The 15,552-nt window shown below is 33.9% G+C and overlaps 1 protein-coding gene across 3 annotated transcripts in view; it reads right to left on the bottom strand.

The window, feature by feature from the left end:
• Window positions 1–231: 231 nt before the first annotated feature.
• Window positions 232–15,552, bottom strand: part of CFAP20DC (CFAP20 domain containing) — a 67,430-nt gene continuing 52,109 nt past the window's right edge. For all 3 annotated transcript variants that reach the window (XM_082768567.1, XM_082768566.1, XM_082768568.1), the window contains 2 exons: window positions 6,668–6,759; window positions 232–605 (listed from right to left, as the gene is read on the bottom strand). In XM_082768567.1, coding sequence (XP_082624693.1) covers window positions 493–605; window positions 6,668–6,759 — 205 coding nt within the window. In that variant the 3' untranslated portion in view covers window positions 232–492. The remainder of the gene's footprint in view (window positions 606–6,667; window positions 6,760–15,552) is intronic.

Below are 15,552 nucleotides of genomic sequence, written 5' to 3'. Positions count from 1 at the left end.
CTTTTTTTTCCATTGACTAAAGGGAGGGAGGGAACTTATGAAATAGATGCCTTTGAACAATGCATTGTGTATTTTAACAGTACAAAGGGTAAGATAGCTTGGAATCAATTAAAATTTTCCGGTAAGCAAGTAATGAAAAAAAAATATTTTATTTGAGTAAAACCATAATTTACAGATGAACATCACAAAAGCTCTTGATTCAATTTCATTTGTTCCCATGTAGAACCTTTGAGTATTGGAAATAAATCAGACTAACAAATAAATGTCTTAGCCACAAGGAACTTTTATGTAATATGATTTTCCACTGCATTACAACTTAATGTGAAACTATAAAAATAAGACACTATTTACATAATATATTCATTTGTTTGCAAAACTATTTGTTAATTCATGTTTTAAGTTACATGATAAATTATACAGCTCAGTCACACTTTACAAACAGTTAAAAGATAAACCCATTCTGACTATAAAATAATGTATCTCATGATCTGACTATGCCAATTCATAGTACTTCCCAGAATTTGGGTCAAAGTAACAGTTCAGACATGGATCATACAAAAGAGTTAAGACTTCCTCGTCTTCTTCAGCATTGAGGTCATCTTCACCTGTGTGAAGTGTAAAAAGTAAGAATAAATTACTTTCATTCACTTTGAAAAACAACATGGAAATACCTTTCTATCAGATGTGACAGAATTTCTCTTTAAATTGTATAATCTTTTGACTTTTGAATTGTTACCTTCAAGATAACTGCAATTCACTTTTTTTTTTTTTTTTTTAACATACATTTCTGAAGACTTGTCTTTAGTTGAGGTGAAATGATGTCATTCAGAGTTTGCTTAACAACTGGACCATACAAAGTCCAAGAGAGCTGTTCATCAAAAGTACCTTTACTGATAGTGTGTCAAGGTATTCTTAAGTGATATTTTTCTCTATGTTCACTTCAGAACAAGAAAGACAGTCAATCTATACTTAAGGCCTGTAAGAATCAAACTGTGTATTAGAACATTCTATATGGAAACCCAGAAAATTAAGCAGCACAGGAATCTTCATCTGAAATATTCTTGTTTAACATGTTGGTCTCACAGTGACTGCATTGAAAAGTGTTTAGCATACTGTGTAGCATTTACAGGGTATTTATTATTGCTTGTTTTACATGTTACATTTAGGTAGTTAAGTATATTTCATTAATTGTTCTTAAACAGGTTGAGGAAGAAATCGTGTGACAAATAAGTCTAACAAACTTACAGCAAAGTCAATATTGTTGCAATAAACGTGCTCATATTGACTTTTCTTTGACAATGAGCTCTTTCATTGCAGGAAGCATAATAAAAGAAAAAGGAAGACTAAAAGAAGATACACAGTGTTATCCTGAGATAGCACATTTAACCATGCATGTAAAGGCATATACTCCAATTCGTATTTTCAGATGAGGCTTGCTAGTCATAAATAAAGATGTCTTAAAATTAAAATAAAGAAAAACTCTCTATGTAGAGCAAGGTAGTATAGCATCCTACCTGCTCATAACAAACCAACTGTAGAACTAAAAAGTGCAGTTGAAAACTACCTTCTATAGAACCTGCAAGTATTGTAGTTCCTAGGGTGTTTTTATCATATTGCTTAACAACATTAGAATGTCATAAAATCTTTTTCATTGGAGAAAGATGATAACCAGGGTGAGTCTCTGGAAATTAAGATCAGAATGTGAAAATAAATTTTCAGTTCAGGAAAATGACTGAACATTGCTTTCAGTTACACTAAGTTAATACACACCAAGTGCATTCTTTTTTAAGATGATGAAAGTTTCCCCATTGATTTCACTCAGTTGGTTTTTACCCACTGAGAAACAGTACAGAATTCTACGTATGAAAATTTAGCAGTAATTCATATCTGTAAAAGGAAATACTGCCTTTTAAGCATCAATGAACAGTAGAAAGCAGTCTTACTACAGGCAAAAATATGAACTCCCTATTTGACTATATTACAACCTGATATTTCAGCATTCCATTATTTTGAAAACAGTGACAAAATTTTTGCAACTTACAAGTCTCCTGTTAATTATTTTTAACATAGGGGAATAGGTAAGAATTGGGTCTTCCTCTGCTTTACCTGCTCACTACAGTGACAAAACAAAGTTCTGGTATCTCAGATAACACAGTCCTGAAACTTTCAGAAAATGTATTCATGTGTTTCTTAGTTTGTAAATTAACTCTTAACATATGGGATTTTAATGTGTAATTTCTGATATAAAAAATCTGTACAACAAAGCCTGCAATATTGGAGAGAAAATAAGATTTTTCAGACAATAAAAAATTTGCCTGAATAAAAAACTGTCTAAAGCTGTGTAGAATCCAAGAATGTTTTTAGGTTATAAAAGGTTTAGGTAGAAATGAATTGTTAGCCTAAAATACACTGATCAAGCCAGACAGATTTTTATTATAGATGCTTTATATACGACAGGAAATCATAGCTGAACGCAATCTGTATCTGGAATTCCATCATAAATGTTCATCTCGTTCTCAGACTGCTAATACAAATGAATGCTTTGTATGCTCTAACACTTCATAATAAGTAATGGCCTGTTATGCTAACGGCGGCAGTTTCACAACACGCAAAATCTATTTACAGGCAGGATCACACAACGATATATGGGTTAGTTACATTATCTAGAGACCAGAAAGTAGGTTGGTGCATTTAATGCATACAGAAGAAGTATGTGCTTTATTGTTTGGGAAGAGATCTCATTATTGTTTCCTCAATAGCACGAACAAATGCAGTCAGAAAGAAACTGGCTCTCGCTGTAACCAGAAGTAAAAAGGTAAAGCTCATTTGTTGCCCTCCTTGCTGTTGGTCCATCACCAGGCCTGGCAAGCTAAAAAAGGTTAACTGAGATACTTTGATGGATGTTGCTCTTGGGAAAAATGATTCAGTGCAGACAGTTTGGGGGAACGAAACATCTTTTCCTACATTTCACATGATGGTAAACAAGCAAATGGTGTTCATGCATCGTTCCCTCACAGAGCTTTACATTTTCACCTGAAACCATTTTGTTATTGCCACTGAATTCATACATTTATTATTTTGCGTTTCCTTGTCTATGCTTCTCCTCAAAACCAAGGGCCAAACTAACCGACAAACAAGTGCATTTCAAAGAACATTTCCCTAGCTTCTGACGCTCTGCCACCATCCATTCTTTTGGGGCTGAAGCGGCTCAGGATTGCATGAAAAAACCTCTTGGCAGTTTAATTTGAATGTCATAGTGAAAGCAAAGTGGAAGCTTTTGTTCTTAAATCACTGTAAAATTAAACAGTATTTTCTGCAGCTGTTAAAGCTAGAAAATAACTTGATTTTAAATGAAAACTTGCCAAAGTCTATGATATACATTATAAAGGGATGAGTATTTTTTTCTTCACTTGAGCTGAAATAAGACTGAAGACTGTACCTCTGAAAACCTGTCTAAAAATGATATGCTGCCCCACTGAAATCATGGAGCTATTGTTTTTATAGAGAAAGGATTTTTCTCTACCTGTATAAACCTGGATATCAAGGAATTGAGGCAGGCAGCAGCTTTTTCTGAGCATTGGAACAAACATACAGATAAATGTGTTGTTATTTGGACTATGTTAACACAAAGTGTTTACACAGTCACCAGTCTGAAGAACTAAAATAAATAGCTGCCTGTTTCACAGAAATACATTTTTTTTCTTGTATTCTAGCCTTTAATATTAGGAAATGGTTGGTAGGAAATCTCACTCTAAGATATGGGAATCATAATCACACCCTGGTGTAGGTCAGTTGCTCAGAATCATCTGTCAGGAAAAGGGATGCTGAAGAGAACAGTGCTAATATTTTCTCTGAGATGATCCCTGACCATTGAACTACAGTGCTCAAATCTATACTGTAATTATGTACTGCCGGGTTACCATATGAATATTGTCAACAGCTGTAGTCCCAGAAAGAAGTCTGTTAAGTGCTGTGGTTCCTGCAGCACTATCTTTAGACAAATAACAAGATACAATGAGGTAAGTTTCAGAGAATTTATGACTCTGCCTTTGTCACTTACTGTGGAAACTTTCTTGTGTGACTTGTTATCTAAAGGTAAATGACATTTTCTATGAGTTGGGAACATCCATGTCCAACAAAGGAAAAATCTATTAAAATTTATCATATTTATCAGTTTAGATTTTGCTCTTGATTATTTTGTGAAACATGTCAAACACAAGACTACTTCTCATTACATCCTCCCATTTAACTATGTATTATGGATGGTGTTACTATTAAGAAAGGAACTCAATACATTTTTTTCAGAAATTAATTACCTTTTCCCCAAAATTTTGCCTCAAACTAAAGATTTTTTTTTTTTTTTCTAAAATACAAGAATTAAAGAATTTTTGGAAATACACAATACTTTTCCTTGAGGATAATTTTAAAATGGACATCTCAGATACACTATGCCTTAGTGCAGATTTTCAGTACTCATAAATATACTTGTGTTACACTGTGATACTTGGTACACTGGAAAACTGCACACACACACACAAAATCTTGTGACACTAAAGTCACTTGCCAACATGAGAAGTAACTTATTTTTCAATGTGATATTAAAAATACATATAATTAGGGTATCAGAATTTCCTGGAATGAATTTGAGCATTCAGTTTGTTAATCTGGTACTCAAGTGTAAGCAATAAAGCAGTTCTTTTGTCACACAAATACTTAACCTCAAGTGAAGTGATTAAGAAAACCCCCCACATTTTTTCTGAAGTGTTAGAGACGTATAACAAGATAAGACCTTTTTTAGCATCTCTTTCAAAAATAATACTGCAAAACATCTAGTTACCATGGTCCATCAAGTCTTTTTTTAAACCAAGAGATCTAGGAAAATTCACAGCCTAATCTAATCTGATATGTGTGTATTACATGGCACCATGTTTTCACATAGCACCATATTACATCCAAAGGTTTGTGTTAAACTTGACTGTATCTTTTATGTGAAAAAATGTATGCCAATTTGCTGTCAATACAGCAGAAGGACAACATTTTTAAAGGACTATAAACAATCCAAAAAGTTTCTTGAAGATGCTGTGTATTGTATGGGTAAACCCCTTAATTTGTCAGTCATATCTCCCCCTCCCACAGGTGCTAAGACCATTTATGGATCTTCTCTGTTACTTCAGTAGGGAAGGGTTTCTAGTAGTTCAGAAAAAAAATCCAAACTGTTCTGTGTGGGGAGGAAAGGTAAAAGAATTGCTTTATTGTTCTCTCTTATTTCCTCCAACTTCTTGGGGAAATGAAGCTTGATCATTTCAACCACGACAGCAGGTATTTTGAATATTTGAAAATAGAAAAAAAATCTCCATGAAGTTATAAAAACTACAAATATCATACATATACATGAGCCAAAATTTAATTAGATTCAATGAAGGTGCAAAAATAAAAAGCCAAAATAAAAAGCTATGGTATATAGAGATTTTAAGTTCTCTAAATGTGCCATAGCAGACATATCATTTAAAATATTTCAGTATAAAGAAAAACAAGTTTAGGAACAATTTACAAAACAATTTGGAATTCCTCATGTGAATTAACAGGACAATTCCAACATCTTCCCAGGGGTATCTATACATATATATATATATATATATACTAGCTTTCTAAAGATAATCACCCTATTTTTAAAATTTTCAGGGATTCAAGCTTTACTGCAGCATGTCTAGGATTTCATAATACTAACATCAAAACATTCTCAGAGACCTTTCACAAATTTATATCCGACACACCTTTAACTCAAGGATTACTGTCCAATTCTCTTTGGCTTACTTAGGACCCTTAACAAAACATATTATTTGATTCTTCAAAGCAAGGTTCCTTCCTGACAGCAAAATTCTGTTTTGCTGTCATAAACAATTACAAACACACATCTACAAAAAGATTCCCGATTTGAGGGCCATGATCTATTTCAGGCAGTAAATCACTAAGACATCTTCATCCTTAAGCAGTCAAAATACACAGGTCAGATTTATGAGATTTCACATTGAATTCCCTGGACGTGAAAAAAAAAGTAGGTATCTAACACAACAAAGAAGAAAAAAGGGTGTTTGAAAAAAACACACCACAACAGGATATATGTTTTATTCTATTGCTGTTGACTTTCCAATTTCAGCAAAGTTCTTCACTATTCTCTAAGCAACTGCCATTATAAATGAAATCTATAACACCTGAGGTAGTGACTCAGCAATCTTTACTTAAGAAACCATGCTTGAGATTTCATTTAAAGATAAATTTGTATTTTTTCTTCGTAATGGAAGTATTATATACAGAACCCAAGTTGTTCTTCTGAATATGAATTTTAGTTTTTGCATTCTTTCTTTCATAGGTTTGCCATCCACACTATCATCAATTCCTTATTTTAAACAAATAAGATGCATTTTTAATGAGGTTAATCTATATCTAACCAGAATGTTAGGAAACTGTGACTACGTAAGTTATTCTTTTATCAGAGGCAAATAATACTGTATGGAAAACTCTGCTAGCTTGCACTGAGAATAATAACTCTGAACCCAAAATGTAGCAGTATAAAAAAAAACTACTGGAAAACAGAACCAGTGCTACAGAAACAGCATTTATAAATGTTGTCCTATCCAGGTCCTTTTCATTGTCTTCATAAACCTACCTGGAATACTCTGATTTGCTGAAGATTTAGTGTGCTCATCCAGTTTTTGGCTTGCAGGAGTGAGAGGGGGACTGAACACGTTCAACCAGTCTCTGAAAAACACAAATCAAAATATCACTCCTAAAAGCACAGATTGTGATCCCATTTGTTGGAATAATTTGATTTTTAGAAAACTTTCAGAGGAAACCACAAGTTGTCATGTGTGATGAAACAAAACAAAGCTGGATTTTATTATTATAAAAATTTAGTTTATAGCTAATACAATTAAAAAAGTTAAGGCTTTGTTCTTTAGCATTTTCACCTTTTCACAACGAAAACCTGTGTTCCAAGGCAGGCTTGCTTTGCAGATTTCAGCTGCTATTGCTTTGCCAGCCAATGCTGTACATGAGGTGTGATCCACAGAGCTGTGCCCTGCAAGCCTATGGGACTCAGGGGAGTCCTTGTCTGAGGAACAGACTTGGGAGAAGCCACCTGTGTTTGATGAGAGACTGTAGGGGTCCATGTGATTGAAAATCCTTACCATCCCTAGAGAAAAAGCTTTAGTGGCAATCGTAAGAGCTGTGTTTGTCCACTGTTTGGAGCTGCCTTATATAGGGTGAGCAAGTGCTATATAACTTTCTGAGTCTGGGTGGTCCATGAGTGAGAGCTGAGCATAGAGATGAGATGCATGCCATGAACAGTGTGATGCCAACTCAGTGCTCGTGAACTGTGGGAAAGCTGATTTGTATAAAATAATGTACTCTTTGCAGTTCATTTTCACTTTTAAATTTTTTAATAAAGGGATGGAATTAATGATCAAAGCTAAGAATAACATTCTAACAGCTTCCCAGTGTTTTCTAAGAAGGAAATACTGGATTGAATCAGAATATTATTAAAAATAGTTGTTGATATCAAAAAAACAACCTCTGTAAACACATTATAAATATTTGTTTAGAACAATTTATTATTTTTATAAAATTTGTTATATGCTGTAAATAAAAAAATTGTTATCGAGCACAACATGGTTTTATTTGCTGACCAGAAGACAGGACTCATCTCATCACAGCTATCACAGGTCTGTTTTACTTCTGTGAAGAAAAAGGTTTTGGTGGAATCTTTATCACAGAGAAGGGAATATGGAACTTCTTCACCTATTTAATTTAATAGGCAATTTATGCCTCTGCTGAACACTACTTTGTGATAGCTTTTAAAAATGATTTTCCCATTATCATACATTGATGCAAAGTTCAATGTTCATTTCACATACGCCACTTTATGATACACTGTCTTTGATTGCTATGGCTCAAAGAAAGGAAAACAGAGCAGTCCTTTTTATTGTTATTTTGTTATTGCTATTGCTTTTTTATTGCGAACTGAACTGCTGACTTTTTCACTAAAAAACGGGATAGGAAACACATGTATGAGATTTCATTCATTTTATACTGCCAATGAGAGAAACAGCCCTGGAAGGACACATCCAAGTCACAAAGTTCAGGCAATCCTTGTGTAGTTGACCACGTCTCACAATTCTTGTCATAGAAGAAACTGATCTCTGTACACTGCTTTGCTGATGTTTCACTATGTTCCCATCTCTCTTGTTCGACAGTTAAGTGTTTTTAACACATTAAAGCCTCCATAGAACTAACTGTGGAACTGAATGATTGAGATTTAACATTTTGAACAGATTTCGAAGAACTTCAGTAAAACATCTTATATCAATAGAAGCAGATCCATCCTTTTTGACCAACCTTTTTCATTGCAAGGGAAGGGATGTAGATTGGAAAAGGAGTCTTCAAATGCTCCTATGTTTGCTTCATGCTGGTGGGAACAGTGCAGCTCTACAGAGTAAATTAGTTTGGGATTGATTTAATTTATGTCTGGCCATGGTTGTTCCAACAGCTGGCACAAGAACACTTTACATGCAAACTTGTACTAGAAGCTGGGAAGATTTGCTAGGGCTACGAAAGTAACTTCACCATCAGCAGATTCCTCTAGAAAGGCTGAATTTTCCCAAAGCTTGACAGATTTCTTTACATTGCCAGACTGTATCAATTGTCCAACACCAAGTAAACAGGTAATGTACATCTACTTTCTGAAAAGCCTTGATGATCTCATGTAAGATGTGTTTCTGACAGAGAAATCTGGCAAGGCTCAGTCATGTGCTGTAATTGCTAAAATATGCCTTTTTTTGTTTTTTGTTTATTGTTAGATTTTCTCTTACTTCTGGACTTGTTATTGATTCCACATCATCTCCTGCTGGCATGTACACATAATCTGGGGTGAATCAGGGGACAACCACCTATCTGTTTGCAGTCAAAATGGAAAAAACTAATTTTCTGCCTCAGGAAACAGAACTGCTGGTGTAGAAATCCAGCAAGTAGTATAGCAGATTTAAAGGAAGAGATATTGATTTTTCCATCATTTCAATATGTAAAAAACATAGTTCAATCTTTTTTTTATACCATCATTCTATTTCCACATATATGGCCAACTTCACAACCTATCCTTCCCTGCTGTTCAGCCAATGCCAGTGAGAACTGGTACAACTAATCCACACAGCAATATCCTTGCCTAGACACCTCATTATTAGCTCTCTATGTCATTGCTTGCCATTTTTGCATTCCCTGAATTCACCCAAAGACTATTCATTTGCAGCAAAATTTCAAAAGCTTCCAGGAATAACAGTTAAGTACATGCATATGATATTCAGTTGCGTGGTAGTATTTATTCATTTCTGCCACTTGCATGTGTGTTTTTTGCTGCCTTGTACTCTGCCAACATGAAGCTAAACACTAATATCTGAACATGCTCACAGCAAGCAGTGAGGGAGCACTAAGCTTTAGCACTTACCCAATTCTCTACAATTGTACTGAAGCATAAAGTCAGTAAAGGCAACCTCTTTGAGAAACTGCAACAATTTTAGGTAAGGCAAGGCAGAACTATTAGTGCTAATCTACATCTCCGCTTCCCAAGCTACCCTTTTTTCCCAGTTCATTACAACTTAAAGATGGTGATGTTTGAGACACAGAGAAGGACTAGCGTATTTCTGCTGGGAAGACTGCTGAAGCTACGGTTGTGCAAGGACAGAGGAAAGATGGTGATTGCTGGTAAAGAGAATTAACTCAGTCAGACTAACAAATGTTAGAAAAGTAAAGCTTTAGAGCATACATGAAGTTCTACAAGTCTGGCACAAAACAGAAGAGTTTACAGATCCATGTTTTTCATAAAAAATACGTATCAGATCATTTCTAAAAAAAGAAAAAAAAAAAAAAAAGGAATTTGTACCTGGAGAGCAGAGGATGAGGAGAGAGGACAGGATGTTAGTATGAAGGAAGAAAAGACAATAAGGCAACTATTTCCAAGGGAAAAGAAAGATAACTCATTTATAGAACATGGAGGGAGTTTGGTAATCATGTGCCATCAAACCAGTATCTCTCTTAAATTTATGGTTCTTATTACTCAGGAAATTTACAAATTTCAGTTTAAAGTCTCATCTCTGCAAAGTCTTCCTGAAAGATATGTCTGAGTAATCAAAGATGGGTGATTATTTGTATGATTTTGTCCCTTATTTTTTTTATTCAATTATTTGAGTTAATTCTGCTGTATGGAAGTTGTTCGTTTTCACCTTTATATTTATTATGAGGCACCTGGCTCAGTTGAAGAACTATTATTTTTTCTAGCAGGTGTGAGTATAAGAGCTAAGGATTTCAATGGTTCTAAAGGGAGGTAGAATTGTATGTACTTATGACTGAGGCAAAGGAGGTGCATGGTAAGCTTATTATTTCCTATTAAAATAGTCTGGAATCAGTTTATGTTTTCTTTTTTCCTCCCACTGTCCAAGAGAAATGAATAGCTTTAACCACCAAGAAAAGTACATAAACCAGTGCAATATTAAGGATCCATTATTGACATAATATTACTTCTAAGGTTTTACACAATATATATTAAAAACTGGCTTATCACTTCCACATGTCAGTTAGCAATGTCTAAGACAATACTTCATAAAATTTAAAATTTAAAAAAAGAAAGCTTATGTGTGCTGAAATCTTCTTGGTCAAGCTGCAGCAGAGAGTAAATATTTATAGTTGTTTGATAAACCTCTGAAACATGAGCTTACACTGTAATTCTGATAGATGCTGTAGTCTTGCAGTCAATACAGACTTTTTCACAATGAAATCTGCAGATACTTTTAAGGAAGCAACTAAAGCATATTGGTGTGTGGGACAGAGTGTATATGGTAATTTGAAAAAAAAAAAAAAAACAACACCAAAATTCTGAGAAAATTTGTTGACCTTGCCTAAAAGTAAAGAGCCCATCATGGAGAAAATCAGCAATTAACACTTTAGAAATGCAGACTGTGGCCTGTGTTCCCATTTATTGTGTTTTTATTTTGATTGAATAAAGAATATTTCTGGGGTGAACTTCGAGAAGCTAGTTTATCTCCTTAAAACATAAAAGCGAATCAAGCACTCTGACTAATTAATGACACTCTCTTTATGCTACCAATGCCTCAAGCTATAATCAATGCAATCAACATGCAATAAACTATCTAGAGCTTTTCTGATAACAATGCTGAATGCTAAGTAAGTCTTTTGACATTGTGACTTTTTTTGTATGAAGGCCTGGAACAGAAAGATTCCAAGCATCTTTAATGCTGGCACTGAGATTCTTAATTATTCTGGATGCAATTCTACATATCAAAATGTAATAAAACATATTTCATGCCATGGGCTTTTCTAAAAAAATAAAAAAACTTTCAGAAAGTAAGTGTCATACATTGAAAGATCACATGATAACTGAGCTGTGATGAAAAACAGAATAAATCTTTGGGATTTATGAACACAATTTTTAGTTTCATAACAGAATAGTAAATTTTTCAGAAAATGGCATCCATCAGTAAAATCTGTTGAGAAAATTAGTGGCAATACCAATGGCAATACCATATCAGAACTATTGCCGTGAGCAATAATACCATCAACAGAAAAATGAAGAATCAGGGCTTTGATTTAAATCTTGCTGAACACCTTTGATACTCCTATTTTTTAAAAGTTGCTTTTTAGGCTATCCTAACAGATGGAATGAAAAAATGTCAAATTTCTTAAGTATAAAGATTTTTAACATTTCTGTGAATTGAGATAGCATACTTTACCACTTTTCTTTTGGATCTTATTTAATTTGTATTATTTAAATCAATTAGATCATTTAATCCATATTATTAACACAATTAAAATGCTTCAAAGTTTCAGTACAACAGCTTTGTCTAATAGTTTGTATAGGAATTGAAAGGAATACTCATATTATTAGGTCAGCCTAATAATAGCAGTATACTTAAAAAATGCAAGGCAAGTGCTACATTACATCAAACCAGAATGAAAAAGTAACATCAGTTTTGTATTATTAAGAACACATCAAATTGAGAGATTATTAAGCATCTGAAGAGTACAATCAATAAAGAACACAAAAGATGGTATTTAGCTGCATGAACTACTTAGTAAATTTTTATGAATACTAGAAGAGAACTGGCTCATGTCTGAGTGATAATAAGAGAAGCACATTTGCCTCAAAATTATTTTTTACAATGAATAATTTGATTAACTCCGTTGAGGGCCAGAGAATGCTAATGTATAAATCAAGAGTACAAAAATATTTTAAGGAAAAAAGGACCAATTCTTGAGATCTTGTGCTCCAAGTAAGTAATACCTCACTATGATCCACTGAAAGCAAAGTATGAGCTCATATCTAAAGTGTGGTTCATATAAATTAAATATTAAATTCAGGTAGGATGAAGACCTATTTTTTCCCACTTTGTTTGAATTTTTAATTGTATCTATTTAAAAGAGGTGGCGAGAGACCAACTTAAATAAATCAACACAAAGTCACCTAGCTTTGTGACCTAACCCCTCACCCATTCCTTGCTACATTGGTTGTGGAGCTTCCATTACTTTTTAAGCTGCTAACTTTAGTAGATCTGAATTTTCTTTTTTTTTACATTTCTGCTGACCTTCATGGGTATGTGTAACTTCCTTAATTTAAATCAATTACTTAATAAACAGTTATTTGGATTCTGCTTTGCAATATATTATGTATGCATGTGTAATGAGATTTTTTTAAAATAGAAACATTTCCATAGAAATAAAGTCTTCAATATTAGTTTCAGAAGTAAAGCAAAGACTTCTGAAAGCTATTAACAATAAGATTTACTTGTGTTATACGCAATCTTATGCTTTTTATTTTTTAAAAAAAAAAAAGGAAATCAAATCTCAGGTCATATGACCACATGTCTGTAATAATTGTGAAATCATCTTAACCTTAAATTGTCCATTATTGCAAATAAAATGCTTTAAACAATTTCATTTGTGAATATTCTTATAAGTCCTTAAACAAATATGTCATAAACCAAGCAACATTCAATATTAATTTATAAATCACTTTTCAGTGGCACTTAGCTCCACATGAGTAGAACAGTATCTCTACAATGCAAAACTCATTGAGTACAGAAGAACAAGATATACTACCAAAGGAATACAGAGTATATTATACATACATATCAAAGATTTTTGAGTTCAGATTTTAATAAAAATTTGAAAAAACACATAAATATATGTCTGTATGACTTTACATGAACTGAAAGCTATATTTTAAGAAGAAATATCAGAAGGATTTAAGGTCAATCCAGCAATACATTGATGATTAAAAAATGCAAGATGTGCTACATTGTATTATTCTCCTGGAGTGTTATTGTAGTTTCAAAATATCATTAAATCAGCACAAACCAACACTTATCATTTCCTGCACATTTTTCACAGTGAGCTACATTTTGACTATGAGTAATCTGTTAATCTGTTCTTTGCCTCACAATCCGTCAAAGTGACAGATTCATTCCATCCCTAATACATAATATCTTCATAATATCTTCATTTACTGTATGCCTTACTGGAACTTGTTTTTTTGCTACCACTAAGTTTTAGAAAATCGTGAGTGTATTTACAGAATGACTTTTCCCTGTCCCCAAACCACTTCAGCAAATCCAGCCTGCCAAACACCATATGTCTCCAATGGAGACAAAGAGACTCTAAAAAAACAGAAACCACAATCTAAATTGTTAGCTGTAATTTACTTAAAGGCTAAGCCTCTAGTTCATCACCATGTTTACTTGCTGGCTAGATTATAGTCTTGACGTTCAATAGCAATATAAATGACACTAATAGAGAAAAAACAATGTTTTATCATCTAATTTAAATAAAATACTGGCCCATTCTTCTTAGCTTTTTGATTCAGTTATCAGAAGACCAGCTGTATAAATTGGAACTAATGAATTTGTGAAGGTGTGTTAAAATTCCTGTATACGAAGCTAATCTTAAACAAGTGAATTCTAATAAAGTACATCAGATATTCATTGATCAGTGAATCAACTGGATTTCCACATTTAATGAAGCATCTGTTAGGAAGGATTTGCTTCTTCTTCCACATATTTTTAACAATTAAATAAACCATGCATTTTAAACATTATGTTTTAATGTTTCGTTATTCAGGAAACACCTGAACTTAGAACCCAACGAGTCTTGTCGCAATTAAAGTAATTCCTTTCCTCCACAGCCAGCCACTAATGGCACTTTACTATTCTGTGCATCCTGGATGTAGACTGCATCCCATTTAACTTTTAATGGATGACATGAAGCCAGAGGGCTTTTAAAAATCAATGGAGAGAACATGACTCAAGAGAACACTAACTTTATTATTATCAAACTTGTTAAAGGTGATACAGTTGAATGTTCCTAGTCTGTGAAAATTATCTTTCTTTTTCAAGAAAGTGAAAAAAAAGCTAGGAAATGCTGACCTTCTAGTATATTAATACCTTGAATGGTAAAGCATTAAGCTAGAAATTTGATCATTACCAAAAGTGAGAGGTATGGTACCTTTGTCTAATTCTTCAAAAACAACAGCAAATTTTGCTAACAACAGCAAAATCACATAAAGGAATCAAAACCAACACTCTGCATGATGGATCAAAGCAATTGCACAAATGATACCGAGATGGCAGGGTAGGGAGGTGTGGGCATTTGTGCCCTTGGAAACACAGACAGTTTTGCTTTTTAAGAAAAAAAAGAAAGATCTCTTTCAGACATCCTGCCAGGAACAAGGGATGGCTAGTCAGTACACGAACAGTCAGCGTGTGTTACATCCTGGGAAAGGCTAAAACAGTTGGCTCCTTTGATATGAGAAGTTTATCAATACACTCCTCCAAGCAGTAGTGTCACATGAACACAGGCTTCTACAGATATGAACCACCTGATTTGTTGTCTATGGGCAGCAATAAATATAAAATCTCTTGTCTCACCTTATGTAGGCATTGACACTTCATTCAGGGAAGACTGACTGAAATTTGCCTACCAAAGCTATGGGGCCATATACCATTCTCTTAATATCTTTATTCATCCAAGTGTCATGAAGATGCAAAGGACAGCATTGTAAGCATATACATTTGGTATAAAGTGCCATTTGCAGTACCCTGCTATTCTGTACTGACATTTATACTGCAGGCAGAGGTTTCTGGACAAATCTGCATGTCAATGTTATTGAACAGTTTAGAGTACTCCTCACCTTTGAGTATTCAGTAACCACTCTCTTTCAAGAATGTGAATACAGCCAGGTCCTTTGCTTTTTTTAACGATGTACAGGGGACATTGAAGGCCCTATAATACATCTGTTCAATGTTATTTTTGCTGCTGCAACACATCATGCCCATTAACATGGGTGATGACCACACGAGACATGAACCAAGGCTAACCTGATGTATGCAGCCCCAGATTTTCCTGTATTTTTTTCTACAGTACTAGTCTTGAGGCAGATATACAAGCATATTCCTCCCACTGTGCAGGTAACCATTTGCTGGAAAAATACCTGTG

Source organism: Aythya marila, assembly GCF_965140915.1.
Source record: "Aythya marila genome assembly, chromosome: 10".
Lineage (NCBI taxonomy): Eukaryota > Metazoa > Chordata > Aves > Anseriformes > Anatidae > Aythya > Aythya marila.
This window is presented reverse-complemented; position numbering and strand designations above follow the sequence as displayed.